The sequence below is a fragment of the Spermophilus citellus genome, assembly GCF_964194105.1.
Source record: "Spermophilus citellus genome assembly, chromosome: 5".
NCBI lineage: Eukaryota > Metazoa > Chordata > Mammalia > Rodentia > Sciuridae > Spermophilus > Spermophilus citellus.
Genome location: NC_138186.1, coordinates 53,509,522 through 53,536,361, shown reverse-complemented (window position 1 = coordinate 53,536,361; position 26,840 = coordinate 53,509,522). Strand labels below are relative to the sequence as shown.

Here is a 26,840-nt window from a genome sequence, read left to right as displayed (position 1 = left end):
GGCTTGGAAAGTGGAGCTGGTGCGTGTCTGGGATCCCTTAGCCTACTTGTGTGATGCTAAGCCAGGAAGATCACAAGCTCAAGGTCAGACTGGGTGACTTAGTGAGACTCTGTCTCAAAATAAATTTTTTAAAAAAGGACTGGGGATGTAGCTCAGCGGTACAGTGCTTGCCTGGCATGTGTGAGACCCTGGTTTCAATATCCAGTTGTGGGGAGAAAAGCAAAACAAAAAACAACACAAACAGCTGGAGTGCTAGCGATCACCTTGAAACATTGATCTCTCCTAGGAACAGAGCTCAGCTTGCCAGGACTTCATCAGCGTAACAGCCCTGGGTGGCCCGCTTCTAGACGTTTATGTGAGAGAAGTAAATTCCCATCTTGTGTAAACCACTGCTTGTTTCTGTTTCATGTAGCTAAGTCGAATCCTTCTATAGGTCTAACCAGAAACCAAGATACAGTCTCATCTGAATCCTAGGAAGGACTTCTGGGTGGGAAAACAATGCCAACCTTTTCTTTGTAGATGACAAATGGTAAGGTCGCCAAAGACCCACAGCCTGTAACAGAAGGCCTAACTGAGGACCCTAAATGGAGAGCCAGTCTTGGTGGAAAACACCCAACAGGAAGCCAGGAGGAGCTGTGTACTTCCCTGACCCGGGGGCTGCCTTCCTGGCCAGGGCTGGGCTTTCCTCTGAGCACCAGGAGGTGCTGAGTAGCTATCTCCAGGCTTTCATCCAGCGCGGAGGTTCCAGTCCATTTTCCAACCTCCTCTAGTTTATATACTCCATTTCAACACCTGAAGTAATCCATGTAAAGCGCTGGCCCCGGTGCTTAGCACGTGGGAGGCACGTGTCACCTTTAGGAACCATGTCACTCATTTTTGTAGTTTCCACAGTCCCTTTCACAGAGCAGGTGCCCAGTGTCTGCCGACCTGGGAGAATGCCTGCTGCTCTTCAGCTGGGCCCCTGCTTGCCCTCCAGAAGGCCTGCCCCACATGTATGAGTATCAGCAAAAAAAACCCACCAAAAGGAGAACCTTTGGCTCCAGGTTACATGAATCCACCAGAGAAAAAGCAGCAGATGGAGGAGGAAATACACTATTTATTTACAATTTGTTCACTTTATCCACAATTTCCCATACAAACATAAAAACTAAAAAAATAAAACCACCACTTGGGAACACAAGTGTCTTTCTGTAATTAGTCTGGTTGAGGGAGGCAGAGGCCCCCCTGCTCTGTGAAGGAGGCTACTGAGGCACACCAAAGGGGGAGAGGAGGAGGAAGAACGCCTGAGAAACAGCTCACGAGAACCTCGCACACGTGTGGGTGGGTGGTGTGTGGAGGGCTTCGCTGGCAAAGAGACCTGGGGTGGCCCCCGTGGGGACACTGCTTGGCTTCCCAAGGGGATGACAGCTTGCCGCCCTGCTCCACTTCTCCACTGCCAAACACCAAAAGTCAAAAATGGGTCGCACATCTCATGAGCTGTGTGGGTGTGATGGTGACAGTAGGGGACACCTAATGTTGCTCTCTGAGAAGAGCCCCAAACCCAGGGATGCTCAGGACACTCCTTCCCTTGGCACTGACCAGTTGGTCACAGCTTCTGTCCTTAATCCAACGCTGACTTAAACATGGGAAAACGAAAGCCCTCCCCAGAGTCCAGGGAAAGGCAAGGGTCAAAAACACGGAGAAAGGGCTTCTGCCTTCGCAGTCCCTTCTCGAGGAGGCTGCCAGGGGTGGGGGTGGGGGTGAGGGTGGGGGCGGGGGTGGGAAGCTCTGCCACGGAAGAGGGGAGGGGCAGGGCAGATGTTCCAGAAAGGCCCAGGATGGGAAGAAAGGGGAGCAAAGACACTGAGACACTGAGACACTGACGCGGGCTGCGCCGCCCTAGCCGACCCTGCTCCACTGCCTTCAGAGAGGGCGCCCTGAAACTAACCTGGAGGCGCTGAAGCCACCAGCCTGGCAAGCTCATCTGTGCTAGTGACCTAGATTGCTTTCACGTGTTGATGCACATTATAAATATAAAATCATATCTGCTACAAAGAGGACACATATTTGTACATCTTCACCCATATACATAATAACACAATTTACACATAATATCTTGGAGTGGGTCGTCATGGAAACAAAGGTTTGGAGAGGTAAAAAAGCCCCTTCTCCCTTCCCGCCTGGTCATTCTCAAGGACGCTTGTACACTTGGTCACGGGGGGCCCTTCCCAACTGGTTCTGATGGGGCTAGTCTGGACACAGCAATTCAGACATGTAACGAAATGCTGACAGGTGTGCACACACACACTCACACGCACAGACACAGGGATCTGGTGAGAAAAAGTAAAAGAAAATTCCTAGCCCTTGGGTGTAGGCCTCTTCCCAGAGTTAAAAGCATCAGTGCCTCCTCCAATTGAGAACTGTCTCAAGCAGCTGCCCTTCACTGGCTCAGACTAGGGCAGGAGAAGGATTAGGAAACCAGGGAGGGGGCGGGGCCTGGAGTCTTCTGAAAACATAAGGCATATTTGACCTGTGATCAAATCAAACTATGTCACAAAAAGCAACTGTATCAAAGCCTAATACTTCCATGCCTTAGGCATGTAATAGATTCTGTGGGGTTTTCTTCCTGTTTAAAGAGAGAGAGAGAGAAAAAAAAAAGTGATGGTATCACTTGGGACCTGGAGGCAAAAGCCAGCCAGTCCAAGTTGGTCCACGCAGGGACAATGTGAGTGAGACCCTGAGCCTCCCCTTCTTTTGTCCAGTTTTTTTAAAAGGGGGCAGACAACCCTGTACCTCCTTTTCTGTCCTCTCCCAGAGCTGGGCCCATCCACATGGCATGGAATACTGAGAGTGGTCCAAGAGACATCCAGAGACGCGGAGTGGTGGATGCCAAGAAGTTAAGACCTGGGTGGTGGGGTGAGCTTTTTACAGCAGGAGTGGTTCCTGGCTGGGGTCCACGGCTCGCACGGTGGCCACAGTGATCAGATTGCCATCAGAGATGGGGGCAGTCTGGGTCCCCAGGGGGAGACAGCACCTATCGGCGGTAGTGATTGGGGGCGTCAGCAAACATGTACTTGAGTCTATACGCCTCGGCCAGAAGCAGCCCGATCTCTTCGTTGCCCCAGTGTATCGTAGGTAGGTTCTGTAGCAGCATGAGGAGACCCTGGAAGGCAAGAAAGGGCTTATATTGCTTTCCACACTGTAGACCACAGAACCAGTAGGACCCCTCTTAAGACTCAGGGCTGAGATGGGGCCAGCCTTCAGCCTCCCAAACTGCACACAGCCTTGGCCGCTAGCTCACCCCAAGAAGCCTTGAAAAGCCTCTGCTGATTCTTTGATCCACTAACACCCACCTCTTTAAAAACCATAAATGGAGAATAACAAAAAAGCTTTTAAGAGAAATAATCACTCATCATCCAAATATAGCTCTCCTGCTTTGGAGGTATTCTGTCTCAGTTTTTCTTTCTTCCTTATGTGTTTCTTTAAATAGTTGTAATCATAATTACAATTTTATATGTACTTTAATCACCTTTCTTAAGCTATAATTTTCATGCTTTTCAATCCAGCCTTCACAAATGGTTAGTCTCAAAGCTGGCGGACCATCCAGGCTACACCCTAATTTGCTCAGCCACTTCCCCTTTGTTAGATACGGAATCCACTTTTTTTCTCGTCTTTAGGGAGAGGGTTGCACTCCTGCTATAAAAAACTCACCCCACCACCCAGGTCTTAATTTCTTGGCGTCCACCACTCCATGTCTCTGGATGTCTCTTGGACCACTCTCAGTATGGCATCTGGACATCCTTCTCCTAACCTCACTGTTTCCTTGCTGTCCTCGAGGTCCCCTTGTTCTAAGGCTGTCCTCAGCCTACCTGTCCAGCTTTCTGTCCACCACCCCACCCTCACCCAGCCAGGTCCGCTTCAGCCACATTTGTGTGTGCCTCCGTGGCCTGGTTTCTGCTCTTCCTCTCATCTGGAACACTTTCTCTTCTCCTCCATCTAGCTAAATCCTATTTAGCTTTCAAAGTCCAGTTTTCTCAAAGAGCTCCACGGAAACAGCCTATTAAAGAGGATATTAGAATAAAATGAACGGGATTTTAGGTTATCTCTCTAATTTAGTTGCCCATGCTGTTTGTTGCTGCTGCTTCATATTATTTTTCTCTTTCTGAATTGGATAGTCTTATTTTTCCAATTATAAAAGTAACAGTCATAAGACACGAAATACAGAAGCCATAAGAAACTTACAAGATTGAATACATACAATTCATACGATTCTTGATATGTCAAGAGACACTAAAAACAAGTTTAAAATATAAGAAACTAGGAGAAAATATGTATGCCACCTATAAAAGATAAAAAGGTCAATATCCACATCAATAAGGAGCACCACAGAGCACGGTGGCGCACACTTGTAATCCCAGTGACTTGGGAGGATGAAGCTGGAGGATCACGAGTTTGAAGTCAGTCTCAGCAATTTAGTGAGGCCCTAAGCAACTTATCAAGACCTCATTTCAAAATAAAATATAAAAAGGGCTGGGGGTGTGACTCAGCAGTTAAGTGCCCCTGGGTTCAATCCCAGGTTCAAAAATAAATAAATAAATGAATGAATAATAAAATAAAATAAAAACCGAGTACCTACAGATCAGTGAAGCAAGTAAGCCAACAGATGAGCGATGAGAACAGATAACAGAGAATGCCCATGGCCCTCCACACACTATTTTTACTTCTAAAAACCCTGCTGTGGGCTGATCTGAATATTCCACCAGTGCTTCACAGTTTTTAGTGTCAAGATCTTACATGTTTTTCACGAGGTTTTTTGTTTTAGTGACAGAAGTTCAGCTGGGCATATGGTTGCCCATGGCACATCATTGCTATGCGCAGCCAAAATGATCAAGTCTCGGCCAATTCTGGGATGGGAGCAGAAATGATCCGCATGTAACTTCTAGCTTCTGCCCTCAGCTTCTTCTCTGCCTAGAAAATGGATATGGGGGCTGGGCTTGTAGCTAATTGGCTGACATGTGTGAGGCCCGGGGTTTGATCCTCAGCACCACATACAAAAATAAATAAATAAAACAAAGATAATGTGTCCATCTACAACTAAAAAAAAAAAAAATGGGTATGAATGAAAAACTGGAAATAGTCATCTAATACCATAGGACAAAAGCCACATGTTGAAGATGGCAGGGCAATAAATAGAAGATCCCCGAGTCCCTGCCTTTCTGGAACCATGGCATCATTCCTGGACTGCTCTTAGAATGTTAGTTTAGGAAAGTAAATGGCTATCTTGTTTTAAGTCACTATTATTTGGGGTCATCAGTTATAGTAGACAGTAGATAATTTCATATCACCTTAACAAATACAGGCTGTATCTAGCCAAATTAGAAATGCCCACAGTTGAGCTTGGCATGATGGTGCTTTCCTATCATCCCAGCTACTTAGGAGGCCAAGACAGGAAGATCACAAATTCAAGGCCAGCCTGGGCGATTCAAGATAAAGTAAATTTCTCAAAATAAAATAAATAGAAAAAGGCCCGGAAATTTTGCTTGGTGGTAGAACACTTGCCTTGCCCGAGTGAGGTCCTGGGTTCAATCTCCAGAACCACCACTAGCACAGTGAAATGTGTGTGTGGGGGGGGCTAGGGCTATAGCTCAGGAGAAAAGTACTTGCCTGCATGGCAGGAAGGAAGGAAGGAAGGAAGGAAGGAAGGAAGGAAGGAGGGAGAAAAAAGAAAAAGAAATGTACATGGTCTTTGATCTAGCAACTCCATCCTGGGGAAATATTTACATTCATGGTCAAAGGTATACACTGCATCATTGCTTCACATGATGAGAAAAGTGTCTGTCACTATGGCAACAGTTAGAGAAAGAGAAATGGAGGTGTTTATGACAAATGAAGTAGTTCTACCTGGACTAACATGGGAAGATATCTAAGACATTTTTAAATGGATAAAAGAGAAAGTTGCAAAAAATATTTATAGTAGGATCTCACTTAGATAAAAGAAAACACAACATATCTGTACATACACGTGTGTGTACTTAACAACTTGGGTGGTGAACTCTTAAGAGTTACCTTTGGGGAGTGAAGTCTTTTACTTTTCTCTAATTATACTTCTGTATCTTTTGAAATAAAGTCTGTATATTACATGTGTGATAAAACATTTTTTTCATGTAATATAGTGTAAGTTTTGTTTAGTCAAAAATAAAAAGGCAGAAAATAAATTACTCATAACTTCATGATCAAGAGAAAGGCATTTTTAAACATTCTGGCATACTTCTTTCTAATCCTTTTCCTGAGCATTTTACATAGTAAATATTTTCTATATATAATTTTGAATCTATTTGGCATTAATCATAAGCATTTCCTCTATTATTAAAAACTCCCAGCCAGGTGCAGTGGTGTATGCCTAAAATCCCAGTGGCTTGGGAGGCTGAGGCAGAATTGCGAGTTCAAAGCCTGCCTCAGCAACTTAATGAGGCCTTAAGCAACTTAGTGAGACCCTGTCTCTTAAAAAAATATAGAAAAAGGGCTAGGGATGTAGCTCAGTGGTTAAGCATCCCTGGGTTCAATCCCTGGTACAAAAAATAAATAAATAAATAAAAAATAAAAAAATTCCCTTAGACATTTTCAATAGCCAGAGAATTTTCCATAATGTAAAATGTAGCATAATTTATATCTTCATATTTAATTATTTCTGGTTTTTCACTATGATAAAATTATAATAAACACATTTGTACATAAATCCATCTCTTGGATTTTTTTTAAAGGCTAAATTCCTAGAAATGAAATTACTGTGTCAAAAGGCACAAATGGCAGCTGGGGTTGTGGCTCAGTGGTAGAGCACCCGCCTAGCATGCATGAGGCACTGGGTTCGATCCTCAGAACCACATAAATGTAAAATAAAGATATATTTTTTAAAAAAGGCACAAATGTCTGTAATTTCAGTTACTCTGGAGGCTAAGACAGGAGGATGGCAAGTTCAAATCCAGCCTCAGGGCTGGGGATATAGCTCAGAGGTAGAATGCTTGCCTAACATGTGCAAGGCTCTGTGTTCAATCCCCAGTACTGATGGGGGTGGAAGTGAGCACCCTTAGCAACTTAGTGAGGCCCTGTCTCAAAGTATTAAGAATAAAAGGGACTGGGGATATAGCTCAGTATTAGAGCACACCTGTGTTCTGAAAACAAACAAACAAACAAAAAAACAAAAACAAGAGGCACAAACAATTTTTAAAGGTACTAATATTCATCCAGAAAATGTACTCCAAGAGCACACCCTTTTCCATAGATCACCAATATACACATTGAAACAGACAGACCTCATTAATTGTGATGATCCCTTAGATCCCCAAGGCTTCGAACAGAACTCAAACCTATAGTCAAAATGGTGGGGAACCCACAGGAAGGACATGAGAAAAGAATCGGGCTACACACTTTTCTATATGTCTATACTCTCCCTTCCATGGTTGCTCTCATTCTCTTTCTTCCTTTTTTGGTTTTTTGTTTTTACAGTATTGGGAATTGAACCCAGGGATGCTCTACCACTGGGCTTTATAGTCCACTGTATTTTATTTTGAGACAGGGCCTCACCAAATTGCCCAAGCCACCCCTGAACTTGTGATCCTCCTGTGTATCTAGGTGATGACTTTGGAATATGATACCCATGAATTCCTTGGCCTTGGCCCCTTGGGCTCCTCTCCTGTTTCCTATTTCTTTTCCTTAACATGTCCCCATCCCCGCACAAACTGGAAAAGGTATTATCTCTTTTTGACAACCTCCTCCTCGGGAGTCTACTTTTATTCTCAGTTGGGCAGACTCATCTAGAGATCTTAATCTTTTCTGTTCTTTAGACTTTTGGGTGTCTGGTGAAGCCTAAGGATCCCTTCTCAGAATAATGATTTTAAATACATAAAATACATAATATAGCTATTAAAATATATTTTAAATGGGAAATCCCTACATCTGTATGGTAAGTTTTCAGGTACCCATTTTTTTTTCTTTTATCTTTTTTTGGCTTGTTGGAGTTTAAAATTTTTTCTATAATGGTTACATAATTTGTATAATTGATACAGAAAAACAACCAACAAAAGGCTAAGCTCTCTAGAAGAGAATATACTGTGCTGCGATGGGAGATATCTATAACTTCTAATTCTTCTAAGCTTAACAGAAACTTCTGGGAAGCTTCCAAATAATTCCACCCCTGGACAAGTTAACCTCTCACTTCCTCCAAGAGTAAGGCTTAGCTGCAAGGAACCCTTCTGCCACCTGGTGTCAATGCCTGGGAACTGCAGTACCCCACCCCCAGCCTCCATCACCCCCACCGCAGCCCATCCTAGCACTGCAAAAATGGGAAACCCTGTCCATTGGATAAAGACATAGCACGGTGAATAACCATAGCTGGGGGACAAAGGTATTAATCACAAATCAGGAGCTCTTATCTAGGGGTTGAGAAGAGCCACTACAGGGAATGGCTGAGATTTGTTACAGAGCCAGTTCCACGGGAGCATTAAGCATAACATGCTGTTAGATGAAATACGATGGCAGACAGTCGGGAGAAGGCAGCGTGCAGGGCAAGCAATGGAGAGCAGTTTTCAATTAATGGAAAGGGGGAAGCTGGCTTTTACAGAAGAAGCCTAAACATGGCTGAAACAGAAGCAAAGGGCCTGGCACAGTACCTGCTGAGAATCCACAGATTCCAAAGGAAAAGGCAATGTGACTGAGAAGGAATGTGAGTCATGTGTGAGGAGTGGAAGAAAACAATTAGATAAGGGACTAAAGGAGGAGAAGGTTATTAAGTAGTGAACAGAAACTCTGATAAAGGAAAGGCAGAGGGGAACCTCATTAGCAAAAAGGAAGAACTGGGGAGGAAGAGGGAGAACAAGATTAATTAGACTGTCAGTGACCACCTACCGAGATGTACTCCATACCAGACTGGCTCTGAATGCTTACCTGTACTTTGTACTAACTCACCAATCCTCACATCAACTCCATGAGATACACATTATATCCATTTTACAGAAGAGGAAACCCTCACAGAGGTTAAGGAACTTGCCCAAGGTTACAGAGCAGTGCTGGGCTGGGATTAAACCAGACAATCTGGCTTAAGAGCTTGCGCTCATTTCTATACCACGCGCTGCCAGCCCTGGGGGGAGAAAGAAGTGAGGCATAAAGAAAAAGGAACAAAAAGAAAACAAGTCATTGGAGAAGCTGCTGGAAGGAAATCTCGGAGTCAACTAATTTCACTCAGTGATTGGAAGGAAATCTCGGAGTCGACTAATTTCACTCAGTGATAAGGGCTCAGCACAACCAAAGATAGAATGTGTAATAATTAACAGCTAAAGAATTTAAAAGGTGGCATAAAATTAGACTATTAAATAAGATATTGTATGCAGAATCACTTTGCAATATTGGAACATTATTTGCAATTGTAAAGTGTATTCAGGCGTGTAAAAATACTTTCCTAGTCAAGTAAGTACTTTAAAACAAACCTCTCCTATTCTGAGAATCAGTGAGGTAACAAAATATTTCCCCTGGTCCCAATATAATGTTTCAAAATCATGTCCTTGCCTATAAACTTTGAGAGTCAAATTTGTATCCATTGGTTTCTCCAGTACCAAAGCACCTAGTGCATTTGGCATCTTTTCCCCCTTACAGAAAGCTGAATAGAATTTTTGTTTCCATGTCTAGGAGTCATTCCCTTTCTCATACCAGTTTTTTTTTTTTTTTTTTTTTTTTTTTTTTAAGTGGAGCTTCAATTCTGGGTTCCCTCCAAACCCTTCTTACAGGCAGGATTCAAACTGGCAATTCACCAAATGTCTATAAAGACAGGACCTGCACCCAATTCCACAACCACACCCAGAAGTCATGGGTGGTGCCATCTGGTTCAAGGAATCTATTTACTTTTAGTCTGTCCTGGAGGCCTGGAGCACCCCGGGCTTGCACTATTTCACTTAATAACTCTGACCTGTCTCCTCCTTCACAGCGGTACTCTCTCCAAGACTCTCCAGTAAAGAAAGAACAAAGAATGCTTCAATTCGGTGGTACAGAGTCACTGCATGGTTACATGACTCCCTTGTGGGTTCCCTTTTTATACATTTAAAGGAACTTTGATTACTAAGCCTCGGTCCCCTGCACGGTGCTTCTCTGCTGTCCGAGTGTTGGCACCTGCTCTCACATGTCTGTAGGCTCCATGTACTTGTACTTTCCCAGAATGGCTTCCTAGACTGCAGGTATTTGGGGGTGCCTGTCCTCTCTGACTCACACATATTCCTCCTAGAGAGAGCAGGTCAGAGAACAACAGTCCGCAGGCTTCTGGTGAGTTTCGTGATCCTGTATGAATCCTTTGCCCGCTGTGCCCCCGTGCCCACAGCTCAGTGTAACTGGTGCTCTTTGCTGATTTTTTCCCTTGGAGGTGCTTCCCCCCCTCCCAGCAGCTCTTTTGTGTTTGGTGCACTCCATGCTGCTGCTCTGATCTAGAGGACCTGCCACTCGTTCCCTCACAGAGAACTCATCGTGACTCCTGTCCTGGGTTTCACATCAACTTGCTTTGGAAAGTCTTCCCCAGACCAGAGCCCCCTGTCTGCCATCTGCCTCAATAGCGTGCTCTATGAATGGGTCATGAATAAAAACTCTCCCCCAACATCTCAAACTTTCACTCCTACAGGGTCTTATGTCCAGCTATTCCTCTGCCAGGACATACCTTTCCATGGCTGGCTGCAATGGTGAGGACCTGTCCTCTACCTGGCACTCAGGCAGATGACACCTAGCAAGGTACAGGCCAGAGGTATGCACGAGAAGGGCCTGTCTTTGGTGTGGCTTTAATCGGAGTAGGGGTGGCAGGTACCTTGGTCCTTGCCTAGCTCCCTCAAGAGTCCTCTTTGCTTCTAGGACCATGCTGGCCTCAGGACACACACAGCCCTGTCCCTGGGCTCACAGCCCTCTGTTCTTACACCTGGTGAGAGAAGCCCCCTCACCCCCTAGGTGGTGCACAACTGCACAGGGGGTTGAGTTCTGGTGCTCATGGCCTACGCAGATGTCTTTGTTTGACTGTGGCTACAGCCTCCCTTCAGCCAGGGACTTCTCCCACCACTGCTGCTCCTGTGGAGAGAAGTCTGCATGCTGAGCACCACGCAATCTCTTGACAGCTACATCCCTACATTCAGCTGGTTCTGTGACTTGGTAGTCCTGAATCCTAGAGTCACCCTTTTCCCCTTGAATACCCAAAATGCCAACAACATCAAGATCCTCGCTTGGTACCAAGAGTCTAATAATTTACTCTTCAGCATTCCCACACAAGAAAAGAAGCGTGTGGTTGGGGATTCAGCTCAATGGCAGAGCGCCTGCCTAGCACAAGGCCCCAAGTTCAGACCTCGGCCCTGAAAAAAGAAAGTGAGAAAGGAAGCATTAACCCATTTTGCTTTGGGTGATTTTTGCACGGTCAACTGTGTATTTGGTGGGTAGGTCTTGGTGTTGTTACACTTGTCTCCACCAATTACATTCCTCCCAATCTTGTGGTGGTGGCCTCAGGGACCACATCTTAAGCGTCACCTCAATAACTTTTTACATATACACAAGCCCAAGTATCCACCAGCCAGATCAGAACAGAGAACTATTCTGTGCCCAGAAGACTCCTGTTCCTCTCCAGCCACCAGCTCTCTCTCAGCAGCTAATCTGACCACCAGGCTGGGGCAGGGCTCCAGGACTCCAGGAGAGGGACAGACCTCAGCAAGCCATCTCCAGGGACTGCCTGTGCCTGGCGCTCACAACCTCCATCTCCCACAGAGAACTGGGGTAGTACTCAGGTACCTGGAACACAGAGCATGAGAGGGCAGCAGGAATCACAAGGTCCTCTGAAAGTGGAAGAAGAAAAACCCAGAAGCCAGAATAGGACAAGGAGGACCTTGGAGGAATTCTTTTTCAGGTTTAAAAGAACCGATTTTTGTGTTCAACACTTCTTTGTGAGGAGAGTCTGCTAGCAACTGCCAAGGAGATGGGAGGAGGCAGCTGGGGGAGTGCGGGGGTGGGGGGGAGTAAGCAGGCCCTATCTGTAGCCAGGCCCCAGGAAGAGTGGCAGCAGGCACAGTGGTTCACAGGTCTCCACCACTCACTCTCCCAGTGACCTTCACCTAATTACTTGTGGTGACACATTTTCCCCATTTGTAACAGTTGGGGTACTAGTTATAGACTACCAGGTATTTTGTTCCAAGGATTAAATGAATTAACAAAGGTCAACATTTAGGATAGTGCCTATACATTAAAAATGCTAATGGGCTGGGGCTGGGGCTCAGTGGTAAAGTGCTTGCCTAGCATGTGTGAGGCCCTGGGTTGATCCTCAGCACCACTTAAAAATAAATAAATAAAATAAAGATATTGTGCCCAACTACAACTAAAAAATAAATATTTAAAAAAAGTGCTAAGAATTAGCTCTTACTATATGGAACCTTATGAAATTGTCGATATTCAAATATTCTCTCTTATAACAGCAATTGCATATGATTCAACCTAACATCATTAGCATTATTCTATTATACCAGCCCAGACGAAGGACATAATTGCAAAGGGCCCCCTCCTAGTACAAAAGAGGCTTGGCCCAGCCCTGTCGAAAGTTCTCATTTCAAGCAGCCCAGAGTCCCTAAAGACTGGTCATTCTACCCACAAAGTGCCTGTGACATGCCTCAGATTCCCTTGCTAAGGGCTCTCAGGAAGGAAACCTCTTAATGTGATACTCCTTTGTCAGGTTTGGTCCCTCCCTCAGGTAGGCAGCTGCTCGGCCAGAGGGAAAGAAGCAGATGCCTTTCCTCCTGGGGACTCTCACCACAGCTGGGACCCTGCCCTTTGCTCCTGTGTATGCTGATGCCTCCTCTCCAGTCCAGTTTGCTCATCCAGTTTGGTAGTTTCACCGAGGATGAGCCCAGCATGGTGACTCATTACGTTGGAAACTTGGGTGTCTGGTCCACCACCTTGATACTGGGGATTGACCAGGGCCTCACACGTGCTAAACAAGCATTCTACCTACAACCATGTTACATCCCTAGCCCTTTTTGTGATTTATTTTATTTTGAAACAGGCCCTGGATGGCTTCAAACTTGCCATCCTCCAGGTAGATAATATTAATAGCAAAACTGCTGAGTTTTTTTTTTTTTTCTTTTTTGGTGTGTGTGGTACTGGGTTCTGGGGATTAAACCCAGGGACGGGACTACCACTCAGCTACATTTTCTACTCATTTTATTTTTTATTTTTGAGACAGGGTCTCACTAAATTGCTAAGGTTGGCCTAGAACTTGTGATTCTCCTGCCTCAGCCTTCCGAATTGCTGGGATTACAGGCATGTGCCACCATGCCTGGCTAATAAGCTCACTATTTTGACAGCTAAGTGCCAAGTACATTATTCCAACTGCTTCACATGCATGAACTCAGTTAATCTTTATAAGAGCCCTAGGAGGCAGGTACTATTATCCCCATTTTACAGATAGGAAAACCAAGGCACAGAGAGCTAAGTGACTTGCTAAATGTTGCACACTTGGAAAAGTGGCAGAGCTAGAATTAGACCCCAGGTAGTCTGGCTCCATAGACCATGTCCTATTCTGCATTGTCCCCAAGACGGCTGCTTTTCCTCTGAAACTCCCTTACACCAAGCTCTTCTTCTCAGCTCTTCGGGGTGACAAGTGGCTGGTTTCCCGAAACTGCCACAACTCTCATTTTTATTTCAGCAACCACTTCACCTGGTTTTTCCTTGTGTTGCTTATGAGAGCTTTTAGCCCTAAAACTGGCTTTCTGTGATCTCTGAATTCACTTGCGGAGCTTTCTTTGTGGTGATTTAATACCAGCAGCCCTTTAGCAGGGGGGATGCACGTGTCTCCTTTCTCTGCAAAGGTCATGTCCAACCGTTCACGATCTTGCACAGTACGCTGTGCCCTCGTTCCCCACACTTCTGCCATGATTCTTTCTCCTGAAGGCTACCACCTGTCTAGCCTAACAGCCAGGCACATTTTTTCTTTCAGTATTCATAGAACTTTAGAACTATGGGGGTGGAAGGAACTCTGCAGATTATCCAGTTCAATCGCCCATTCTATTTGGTCTAAAGAAAGAGGGGAGTGTCCCCCCCCCCCCACCACAGAAGGATCAACTGAAGCGTTAACAAAGCAGCAGACAAAAAGCAAAAAAAGCTCAGGGCTAGTCTGTGGGTTTCTGCCGAAAGGCCTCAGACCCATCGGAAAACTGAACATGCTCTATGGTAAGGAACGTCACTATGACTAACAATCTGTTTTTGTTTTTGTTTTGGTACTGGGCATTGAACCCAGGGGTGCTCTACCATTGAACTACATCCCCAGCCCTTCTTATCATTTACATTAAGACAGGCATAGAGAGCCAAGTGACTTGCTTAATGTGGCACACCTGGAAAAGGGCCTCACTAAGTTGCTTAGGGCCTTGCTAAATTGCTGAGGCTGGTCTTGACCTTCCATCCTCCTGCCTCAGCCTCCCAAGTTGCTGGGATTATAGGCATGCACCACCAAGTCTGGTTACTAACACAGTCTTAAAGTCATAGAGCATTGTCCTCTGCTCCTTGACAACATTGTGAATTGCTAAAAGCCATTCCAGGAATCACCCCCACCACTGTAAGCTAATCTGGGGGGCACTCTGATCACATCTGACAAGGCTCTCTGAGCCTGGCTCATGATAACTAAATTAGACCTCATGCTCTCAATATCCTACTGCACCTCAACCACATTATCAAAACTGATAGCTCACCCCGGCGCACAGCCATTCCAGCCCCTTGTCCTCATTTATCCTGGGATGTCACATATGCTGCTTGTTGGCAGAAGCCAGGTTCTTAATCAGCGGTCTGCAGCCTTGGCACCTCAGCCAGCACCGACTCAGGGAAGTCAGCTCATCTGCTCTCCTTGTTCTCCAAAGCCCTCCGTGGGCAGGCTGAGCCTGTCTCCCCATCTCCCTACAGAACAGACATCTGTTCTTTCACCACCTAACACCAATTACAGGGCTGACTGCTCAGGGGTCACACGGAGATGCTGATGCTCTCGGCGACAACTACGCCGCTGGCTGGACTCAGAAACACATTCAGCTTCTCCCTACCCGTTACCCTCTTCCTCCAGTTTTAAAAGAACTATATGCCCATCAAAGACAGACAAACCCCCTCAGTTCAGAAATGAACACAGCATAGAAACAAATGTCCCTCCCACCAGATCGTGACCAGGAACAACCTCCAGGCTGCACTCCCTCAGATGGCACAGCCTGGCCACCTCTTTCCTCACTCCACATTTCCTCTCCCCTGGAGTTCCACACCTAGATTAGGCCTTTCTGGAGTTTTCTTCAGAGGGACTCAACATGTCCCCGCCTAGGCCATCAGGACACTGTCCTCTCACAGGGCATCCACTCTCGGCCTCCTTTGTCCATCTGTCTCTCCCCCCTGACCTCTTCTCGTAGGTGTGCCAGGGCTCACACTTGCTTCCTCAGGGATCTCACCCAGTGTCCTGGCCTTAAGCAGCGTCTAGCCAAAGGCTCCTAAACTATGCGTCCAGTTGAGACCCCTCTCTTTCAGACTTGCGACTCACAATGTCCCTTGGATACCCAATGCATTTGAAATTCAACACGCTCAGTACTGAATTCCCGACTCCTTCCCCATTAACCTGCTTCCCCTTCGCCTTCTCCACATACTGCGAACGCCCTTCTGCCACTCACACTCTACACGCATCGGGAAAGCCTGAGACCCCAGACCTGGGAACTTCTCACACCCTACCGTCACCACCCAGGTCCAAGCCACTCTCATATCTCCCTGGAGAATGACAGCAGCATCCTGGCTGCCTCTTCCACCCCATGCACACCTACAGGTCACAAAAAAGCAGGGTGATTCTTCCAAGGTTACCAGTCAGATCATGTCCCTCCTCTGATCAAGACCCTCCTGTGGCTTCCCTTCCACTCAAAGTGAAAGCCAGAGTCTTGGCAGTGGCTCCGAGTCCTGTGTCTGGGTCCCTGTGACTTCTCTGCCCTCACTCTTCCTGCTCTTCTCTGGGATCACTGCTCCAGGCCTCGTTGGTCACCACCGTGATTCTTCAACAGCTCAGCTGTGCTGCTGTCTTGGGGCCTTTGCTCCGGCTTTTCCCTCTGCTCCAATTCTTCCAGAAGCCCACATGGCTCATTCTCTCACCCTCCTCTCACCTTGCTCAAATGCCATCCCTCAGTGAGCTTATCCTGACTACTTTATTTGAAATTGCAGCTTGGCTGAGTGCACACCTGTAATCCCAGAGACTCAGGAGGCTGAGGCAGGAGAAACATATAAGTTCAAGAGCTGCCTCAGCAACTTAGGAGACCCTGCCTCAAAATAAAAAATAAAAAGTGCTGGGGAAATAGCTCAGTGGCTAGGCACCCCTGGGTTCAAACTCTACTACCAAAAAAAAAAAAAAAAAAAAAAAAAGAGAGAGAATATATATTTTTTATTCCCATCTGTTTTTGGGTACTAGGGATTAAATTCATGGGTGCTTGACCACTGAGCCACATCCCCATCCGTATTTTGTATTTTATTTAGAAACAGAGTCTCACTGAGTTGCTTAGTGCCTCGCCATTGCTGAACCCAGCTTTGAACTCGCGATCCTCCAGCCTCAGCCTCCTGAGCGTCTGGGATTATAGGCATGTGCCATTGTGCCCGCCTCTTCTAACATTTTTAAAAATTTACTATTTACTATGCTTTTATTGTGTGTCTCCCATCAACTAATATTTAGGCTCCATGAGAACAGAGGCCTCTGTTTCATTTCCCAGTATATCCTACACTGCCGAAGGTGTCTAGCATGGCAGGCTTTCAATAAATGCTCGTCAATGAATGGATGTCTGTCCAGCTAGTCTGCAGCTACTCTGCAGCCTTTCTGACACAAAGATCCTTTTCAGACCCAAGGCCTCTGGACTTCACTGACTTCCTGCCACTTGGGCACTCTCTCCTGAGCATCCTTTCTCCCTTCCAATCCCCACCCCAGGTACCTGCTATGGCACCAACTGTTTTACAGCCATTGAGGGCTGACTCCTGGCCACTCACCTGAAAGTCCTCCTCGTCCAAGATCTCCTTCCTCCACTTGATCAAGAAGGCCGCACACACATAGAGATGAAAGTGGGAGAACCCTTCTGGTTCAGACTGGGAAGGAAAATAGAGACAGTCCTGAAAAGGAGCCAGCTGTGGTCCTCTTAGTTCCAACCCTTCTGGAAGCTGCAGAAGCAGCAGGACATCACTTGCATGGCAGGGCACCCAGAGGTGAGAAGACTTAGCAAGGGCCCTGCTCTTGAGGCCAAGGCAGACACAGAGGTAGGAGGTGATGGGAATTTCTGGGCACTCCTCACAGGGCAGGGAGCTGGGCACCTCAGGGACTGCCTGGCACAGAGCGGCAGGGGTCTCTTCATACCTGGTACGTGTCCCACAAGCGGATGGTGCAGCGAAGAGGAAGCTCCCGCATGAGCAGATTATTCATCCACCGAAAGGCAAACTGTAGGTATTCAACCTCGTACCTCCTGAAGTGATTATGCACCTGCTCTGAAACACAAGCATCGTGGGCCCTGAAAGCTCTCAGGAGCCCCAAAGGCAGATTCCATTTTTTATCACCCCTCCCTTGGGGAGCCAGACACAGGGGGGCAAACAGGCATCAGACGGCTCTTTGCGTTTTGATTCTATCTGATTCTCATAGCAACGCTGTAGCTCAGGGAGCCCAGCACGTGGAACTAGCCTGACATCCCAAAGTGATGCTCTCGTTGCCCTCTGCCTGCACGGGGCCGCTCTGGCCACAGAACAGGAGACATACGGTTCCCTTGGCTGCTGAATCTTATTACTCATCAGAGAAGGAGCCAGAATGGAAAAGAACCTTGGAGGTCACCTTGGCCATTCTCCCAACAGTGAGGAATTCCTCCTCAGCATCCCTGACAGATGGCTAGCCAGCAGGGACTGTGCCACTGCCAGGGAAAGGGGCTCACTGACCCACCAAGGGCAGCTTCTTCCACTGATTTACCGAGTGATTTATCAGAAGGCACTTTACCAACTTCAACAGAATCTAGCCACCTACTAACTCCCAGCCCTTGGGATCAATGTGGTATTCTGACACAAGTCAAAACAAACCGGGTTTCCATTCTACATGACATCCCTTCAAATAATGCTTACTAGGATTGTTTTGGTTGGATTGTTTTCTTCTTTTGCATTTCTGGGGATGGAATCCAGGGCCTTGAGGATGCTAGGCAAGTGCTCTACCACTGAACTACAGCCCTAGCTCCTAATACCTATTTTTTTTTTTTTTTAATTTTGAGACAGGATCTCACAAGTTGCCCAGGCTGGCTCGCAACTTACGATCCTCCTGCCTCAACCTCCTGAGTAGCCTGAATTATAGGCATGAGCCACCAAGTCTGGCTCCTGATACAGTTCTTGAAAGAACTATTAACCATGCTTACTTTGGGGGAATAGAATTTAAGGAAGAAGATAGATTTCTAATTACTACATGTTTTTCTGCATTGTTTAAACTTCTGTAATGAGGAAGTAATACTTCTAAAATGCAAAGAAACGAGACATATACATTTAAAAGCTACTATCTTAGAGTGCCAGGCCTTAATTCATCAGGTAATTATAAGGGCAGGGGGAAAAAAAAGTGGACAGTGGCAGAAAGCACGGCCTCTGCCCTCTGGAACTGCTCAGCCTCTGGCAGCCAGCGTAGCAACCCAGGAAAAGGCAGCACATGTCCCATGCTAAGCTCTGGAAGAGCGATGCCAGACACTGCCAGTTGGGCCCCAGCATGGGTGCCAACAGCTGGGTTAGGTGATAAGACACAGGAAAACATTCCACTGCACTATGCAGGAGAAATGGTGAGTAAACAAATAAGGCCGGGAGACTAAAACTCTAAGTCATGACGAAGAGAAGAGTGAGTAGAACCAATCAGGAAGGTTTTCTTTTTAAATATTTTTTTTAGTTGTCAATGGACTTTTATTTTATTTGTTTTTATGTGATGCTGAGGATTGAACCCAGTGCCTCACGCGTGCTAGGCAAGCGCTCTACCTCTGAGCCACAGCCCCAGCTCCCTCAAGGAAGGTTTTCATGAAAAGAGAAGTTGGGAAAGGAGAGAGAATGATACACAACTTCTGTGAGTGGAAAAAGAAAGAGGCTTTTATTTTGGGTTATGCACAAAAGTGGGGCATGGCGTTTATGTGTGTGCTGACCGGCAGAATCCCAAAGAACCTCACTGATGCTAAAGGTTCTGTTTTATGGGGATCTCGTACTGGTTCTTTCCTTGGCCTTGGGGTCCTCAAGAGTCAACAGCTGAGCTTTCTGAATTGCCCTGTAGTTCTACCATCTCATGCCCCAGGCCAGAGCTGGGACTCCACTCTTGTAAGAATCCTGCCTCTCAAAGACATCCTCTTGAGCTGTGCCTCCAAAACCCCAGGCCAAACGGGTCCCAGAGAGCTCTAGCAAGTCCTGCCTTGCTGAGGGCCATTGCCAAGTAGGAATGACGCATCAAAATTTCCTTGCTAGCGTACCCCATGTTAAATGGATTTCGCTGTTGACATTGCATGTAAGGTGACCTTGCTCAAGGACCAAGGCGGATCCGGGTTTAGAGCTGATCAGGTTTGAGGAAGTATCCCGGTCCTTGGGTTTAGGGCGTTCCCGGTTTAAGACAATAGGGGTTTTAGGGAAGTTGGAGGTCGAAGATTATTGCTGCCGGGATTAGGGTGTTCCTGCTGCTTGTTCCCGTTGAGTTCTCTGAGATTCAAATGGGATATTGGAAAAAAAGCCTCGTGGAGTAGGTGAATTGGGCGGAGGAGAACTGGGATGGCCCCAGAGCGTGTGTGGAGGCCGGTGTGAGTTCGGGAATAAAGAATTGCTGTTTGAATCTACAAAGCTGTGTGGTGGCTCGTGATTCTGTGCCCAGCCAAGACTGTGGCACTGCCTGCTGGGTTCTCAAAGAGACCTGAGGATCCAGCATCAAGCCTGGGAGTTCCAAGTTACATCACTGCAGAAAGTGTGTATGGCAGCCTACTAAAGGCTTGAAGCTAACAGTAATGGGAAGCCACAGGAGGATCCTGAGTAGAAGAGGAGGCGCTGGAACAGTACTTTAGAAGAATGCAAATAGGTGATAGATGGTTTGAAAAAAGAGTATGGAGGAGGCAAGTCCTTCTAGAAGGAAACTGTGGAAATCTGGGAAAGCTGGACCAGAGATGTGCCTAGGAAATACAGAAGAGGTAGACAGAACAGAGTTGCTGAAGGAGAACCGACAGAACTGAGACAGAAAACGAAGAGGAAAGAAAAACTTGAGATACCTGCAGAGGCCTCCCCTTATCTTCCTGCTGAGACGTGGGAGGGTGCTGGTGCTGACGATAGCAGTGAGCTACGGGGAAGGGCTAGGAAGGGAGCTGAGGGACCAAGGATTCTGGCTTGTGTCAGAATCATACGGGCTACTGCTAGAGAATTCCTGTTCCTTTGGACCTACCATCAATCCGGCTGACGAGCTCTTCCAGTGCCTTGACCTTCTTCTGGATCCCTGGTTGTGCAAAGGTATAGTTATCCTGCAGACGATACAGAGCCCAGGATGAACAGGGACCCCAAACAGTGGTGCTCCTGCCCCTCAAGTTCACTGAAACTCGTTAAAAAGTACAAGTTATTGTGTGAGGAATGGCCTGTTCAGTGTTGTAATGCTGTTGCTAATGGCTGATCACAGTGTTTTGGGGAACAAAGAATTGCCAGAACAGTGTAGTATGAGTAATGCCTGATGAAGTCCTGCTGGGTGTGAGCACAGCCACAGGGCGCTGTGTGTGTGTGGCAGAATGGAGGGGCCTACTCTGAGGACAGAACCCGTGCACCACACAGATTTTCTCAGACTCCCAGGGACACTAGACAGATGCAAAGCTAACAGAAAGAGATAAAGGAGGAACCATGGTGGGCAGGTAGCCCTGTCTGATACTGAAGAGCAATAAGGGCACTGAAGGCCTGAAGGAGCCTCTGGACCTAGCTGTCCTCACAGAGGAAGAACCAGCTCACCTGGATTCCATCCAGCAGCTTGCTCATGCACCAAAAGCTGTCAGCTTCAATGCTTCGCAGCATGTCCTGAGACAAATTGGTCACGTCAAAGTTCTCCACATCCTCTTCTGTAAAACAAAAGGTGAAGAAAGTCCAGAGGTCTTTTCTAAAAATGAAGAAAGAAAGAATCTAGTGTCTTCAACAGGGTCCTTCTGACCAGGAGAGAACCAGGCTAACCTGATGTCAAGCAACTGCACCTCGCCTCCCCTTGTCGGGGGGGACAAATGGATCCCAGGGAAGTTCCTGAGGGTTTCATTACAATACTGAATAGGCCATTTCTCACACCAATCCCACTGGGATCAACAACTCTTTCTCCTCCTCTGCACTTGTTCATTCAGCTTTAGAAAGTGATAATTCAGGTCTCGTGTTCAATGAGCTATACCCAGCTCACTGGAGACAGTCTGGAAAATTCTTTGATTTCAAAAATTCTGTGAGCTGTCTTTGCATACTCTCACTCACAATTACCCGTAGCAAAAACAGCTGGGATCAGATAGCCCACACAGTGCATTTTGAGGATGGAATCCCTGAATGCTGATAAGGCAGACCAGTTCATGCGCATGCATGTGTGCGTGCGCGCGCGCGCACACATATACATTCTCTCTCTCCTTTTTATTTTTGGCACTACTGGGGATTGAGCCCAGGGCCTTGAGCTTGTGTAAATGTTCACCACTAAGCTACACCCTGGCCCTGAACCTATGGTCCTGTCACTGAGAAGTGAAGGTATGTGCCTGAGGGAGGGTGGACCCAGACTGTGAGTGCTTCTAGGATTTAACTCCACCAAGTTGGTATTCCCCGAGAGGGGTTCTGTAAAACATCAATTCTATAGGATACTTAAGAAAAAAGGAGTTACATAGACAAAAGCAGTTGAGAAACACTGCATTAAACATCTTGGAGATTTATTTATTAATTTATTTTAAGATATTTTTATTAGTTATTGATGGACTTTATTTATTTATTGTTTATATGTGGTGCTGAGAATCAAACCCAGGGCCTTACACATGCCAGGGAAGTGCTCTACCACTGAGCCACAAGCCCAGCCCAAAATATCTTGGAGGTTCCTCAAGATCACAGCATACATTCTGACCAGGGAAGAACCAGGCTAACTTGATGTCAAGGAACTTGCCCCTCGACTCCCCTTGTCAGGGGAACAAATGGATCCCAGGGAAGTTTCTGAGGATCTCATTACAACACCAAATGGGCCATTTCTCACACCAATCCCATTGGGATCAACAACTCTTTCTCCTCAGGATTTGAGAAGTTATATGAAAGTCTGCACTAAGTTAACTTGCTTAACTTTGTTTATCCAGCATTTCCCAAGTCTATTTAATCATGGGACCTCTCTAGATAGGATCATCTATCAGCTTCTCATAGGAACCCCACAGTAAGCAATAGGGATTGAGAAGCTGTCTGGTCTGAGAATCAAGTGAGGAAAATGTAAGACACCCTCAAGAAACCTGAAGAAACTGGGCATGGTGGCACAGCTTGTTCTTCCAAAGACTCAGGAGGCGGAAGCAGAAGGATCTCAAGTTCAAGGCCAGCCTCAGCAACTTAGTGATACTCTGTCTCACAAAGTAAAAAAATAAAAAGGGCTAGAGATATGGTTCAGTGGTAGAAAGCCCCTGGGTTCAATCCCCAGTAATGCAAATAAACAAACCAAAAAGAAAGAAAAGAATAAAATAAACCTGAAGAAGGAAAGGCCTTGGGATATTTCCTTCTGGCCCCTGTTCAACTCTCCCTTCCTGCCACAAAGAGGCGTAGTAGTAAGAAACATTCTCCTTGTCCAATAAGGCAGGTTACTGCACGCCTGTCAGAGGCCACACATGGGAATGTTCAGGCCCTTGAATTCCGTACCAAAGGCAGCTTTTTCCTTAGGCCCACAGGTCCTATTTTGAAAACAGGATGTTCACGGCAGACACTTGTGCTACAGAGAGACATCACAACTGACAAAATGTATCCAGAATCCTGCCCTTTTACATTATAGGAATGATTACTAGATCTGAACCTTCTCATGACAACATATAGATGTAACAACTCTGAGATTCTCACTCTGCTTAAAGAACAGTGAAGGTGATTAACAACATAACAACAACAAAATAAATAAATAAATAACCTTTGGAGAGAGTGAGGGTTTCTTGTCAGAAAAACTACGACCCTGGGAATGACCGAAAGGTCCGGCTTGAAGTCTGGCCATAGCCGATACATAAATGTATAAAGTGCTAACCACAGTATCTGGCACACAACAGACACACTAGAGTTATTTTTGATGAAGTTTATAAGGAATGTATAATGACACAGGAAAGTATGTCACAGTATCAAAGGAAAAAGTAAGGAACAGAATTATTTATGGTAGACTTTCAACTACTGTATATACATTATTTATGTGTGTTTATATAAGCACAGAGGAAAGACAAAACATATTACAAGATTTACAGTGCTTAGTCCCCAGGTGGTATAAATGAAGTATTTTATTGTCTTTGAGCTTTACTAGACTTTTCAAAATTTCCACAATAAGCTAATTTTTGATAGTCCCCCGAAATGCATTATTTCAGAAAAAAAGAGCCACAATTGAGTACATTTGCCTTTTATCACCAAAAAAGAAAAGAATAAATAAGATTTTATAAACAACACTAAGCTTGCAGAAACTAAGAATTTAGAGAATGTATAAGAGTCCATTTGAGGAACCCCATTAAAAAACAAAACATAATCCTTCCAAGAAATACCATTTGCCTTTTTGTCCTAACTTCAACATTTACTATGTAGTGTTTTGGGGGGTGGCCATATATAGTATTAACTTAGGTAAATGACACTGAGCCTTAAGATCCAGCTCAGAATCTTCCTTTTTCTTTTTGCTTCATATTAAGATCTTTCCAGGTTGCTGTACATATCTCTAGCTCATTTCTGCACCCTTTATCTATCCATTTCTGCAGGGATTGCCTCCAACTCTCATGACTACAATGTCCTAAGGAATTGTCCCCTTTGAGCCTGTACAAGAACGGCTCTGGGTTGGACTCAGGCAGATCATTCTCTGGGCCAGTCTCTCAACAGTGCAGGAGGAAGGAGTAGCCCTTCCTTACAGTGAGCATGGGACTCACACTAACCCAGGCTGGGCAGTAGCTCCCTCATCATGAGAATGGGGGTACAAGAAAAAGGTAAAACCCACAAGGAAGGTTCCAGATTAAAAAAAACAAAAACAAAAACAAAAAAAACCCTCAACTCCTCGGATATACATTTCCCAGAGGAAGATCCAGAGGTCCATAATATTGGAAGGATCTTCCCCAACCTGGGCATTCCAGGATTCCAGAATGCTGCGGTGGAAATGCAAGTGGAGCCACAGAGGAGGAAGAGCCTGGGGAGGACAGGGGGAGCAGGGCTGTCCCCATAGCCTGTGGTTTTTATTGTCAGACAGAATAGCACCTGGGTGAGGGCACACTCTGAAGCCAGACTGCAGAACTCAAATTCTAGCTCTGTCACCCACAGCTACATGACTTTGGGCAAATGACTTTTCCTTTCGAGTCTCAAGTTGTCATCTGTTAAGGTGGTAATATCACTACCAGTGGCAGAGGATATTTAAGGATTTAAAAAGTTAATTAATATATGGAAAATGCTGACAATAGTGTCTGGGATAAAAAATGCATTATGTAAATGTTAGCAGGCATTATATTATTGTTATTATACAAGATACAAATACATTGACATTTGAGATATAGACTATTATTTGCCACCAAATCTAATCTTCAACAATAAACCCACCCTCCCAAATTGTACCTTAAAACTGGTCAATTTTCAAAGCTTTCCACTTCTACCTTTTGGTCTTAAGGAGGAAATGCAGGCTGGGAATGTAGCTCATTGGTAGAGGGCTTTCCTAACATATGAGGCCCTGGGTTCAACCACACACACACACACACACACACACACCTAATAAAATCTAAATCTTAAAAGAAAAAAAAGACGAAATCCAGGCTAATTACATATGGTCACAGTTGGTCAGATGCCATTCTCGGTAAGGGCACCAATTCCAAACCTTCAGCTGTGCAGGGAGCTGAGGGACCGACAGGCCTCGAGCTGGGGGCTCGTCTGCCCAGCAGCCCTCTGCTCTCACGGACAGGGAGGGGGAGTTCTGTTTTTCTGCCTGCTGGGAGGTTAAGATTCACTCATTCAGTCAAAAACTGTGAGCTGAGTGCACCAGCAAGAAGCAGCCGAGAACAGGAGGAGCAAATGCTCTCTGAAGGGCTTCATTCAGCATAAACAGTCTGTTCAGAAGGATCATTAAGCGTCCACTTGAGGAAATTCAACACATAATTGAAGCTGAAATGGGAAACCATGCCAGCCGTGCAGTCTCCAGTGAGGGCAGCGTCTCTGGTTGTCATGACAAGTATACGGCAGCCAGGACTCAGGCTGAGGGACTAGGATTTTTAAGGATATTTTATGGCTATTTTAAGAGGCAAAGCATCCAAAAGGAGGAAATCCAAAAGCTCTTTATAAAAATCAAATTGCCCACTCTGGGCTTGACGAGAACATGCCTATTTATTAGCTGATAAAAGGCAGCTGAGTGGTGGCTCCAGTCAACTGTTTATTTTTCCTGAGGACTCTGAGTCCTGGGCCTGAAGCCGCTTAATATATGCCTCACAAACTCCCTGACAGCTTTGGGAAGAACAGGTTTGGCCCAAACTGACAAGAGTAACGCCTATTCACTGCTTCAAGCACTTTCTAGGATCCATCTGAGATCCCAGGGCCATTTTCAGATCTGTGAACCAGTGACTCTGCCTGGCTGGCAGCTGCAGGTGGCCTTTGTTTTCCAAAGCCTCGGATTTACCTGACCTGTGTCGTCGTCTTCTTTTTTTTGCTTTAAATAAAAACTGGACTTCTAAGAATACCTTGCATAATATTTTCTAATCACAGAAGGAGACTGAGGAAAACAACAAATAAAATCTTTTTTGGCTATGTGTCTAAAGAACCTCATAAAACAGAAACTTAAACATTTTTTAAAATTTTTATTTACTTATTTTTAGTTGAAGTTGGACACAATGCCTTTATTTTATTTATTTTATGTGGTGCTGAGGATTGAACCCAGGGCCTCGCACATGCTAGACGAGCGCTCTATCACTGAGCCACAACCCCAGCCCCAAAACTTAAACATTTTATCTGGGACAACAGTTTTAAGAAAAGTGCCAAAGTGCTGGGGATGCATCTCAGTAGAGCGCTTGCCTAGCGTGTAGAAGGTCCTGGGTTGGATCCTCAGCATTATAAGAAACAAAAGAGAAGAAGAAAAGAAAAGAAGTGCCTAGGACTTCATCTGATCAATTTTATAGAATTTCTAAGTGGTTCAAGCACTATGCACACTTACTGTTAGTGTTGTTCATCTGTCACTTCCAGGCAAGGACCTGGCAACACTGCCACAAACCTTCAGTATGTACAACAGGGTGCAGTGGCCCCTTGGACAAACCAGGAAAGCCAAAGCACCTGACATCTATGTCATGGGAGTTGCTTTCTGAAGAGGAGATGTTGCTCCAGAGGTGGGTGGAGGGAAGGCTTACTATGAGGCCCTGGTTCTGTAGCACCAGGTCCATGTTTCTGCCTGTCAGAGGAGACATGAGATTCTGAAGATACAAGGAAGAACCTGACCATAGAACCTTCCTGACACTGCACCTGTCAATCAGGGCAGCAACTAGTAACTCAGAATGATATGAACTCTGGCTATTCACCATGGGTGTTCTTGTGTCACAACACCCTGGTTAAAATTACTTTTAAAAACCAATATACTACTTTGTATACAACCAGAGATATGAAAAAATGTGCTCTATATGTGTAAGATGAATTGTAATGCA

At 45.7% G+C, this 26,840-nt stretch overlaps 1 protein-coding gene across 2 annotated transcripts in view; it reads right to left on the bottom strand.

Moving 5' to 3' along the window:
* Nucleotides 1-618: 618 nt before the first annotated feature.
* The window catches only part of TBC1D22B (TBC1 domain family member 22B), a 73,558-nt gene continuing 47,336 nt past the window's right edge, over nucleotides 619-26,840 (bottom strand). The window contains exons 9-13 of one of the 2 annotated variants that reach the window (XM_081293641.1): nucleotides 20,977-21,121; nucleotides 20,429-20,504; nucleotides 17,372-17,499; nucleotides 17,011-17,106; nucleotides 619-3,142 (exon numbers count right to left, since the gene is read on the bottom strand). In XM_081293641.1, coding sequence (XP_081149767.1) covers nucleotides 3,014-3,142; nucleotides 17,011-17,106; nucleotides 17,372-17,499; nucleotides 20,429-20,504; nucleotides 20,977-21,121 — 574 coding nt within the window. In that variant the 3' untranslated portion in view covers nucleotides 619-3,013. The remainder of the gene's footprint in view (nucleotides 3,143-17,010; nucleotides 17,107-17,371; nucleotides 17,500-20,428; nucleotides 20,505-20,976; nucleotides 21,122-26,840) is intronic. The other variant, XM_081293640.1, reaches the window with a different exon arrangement.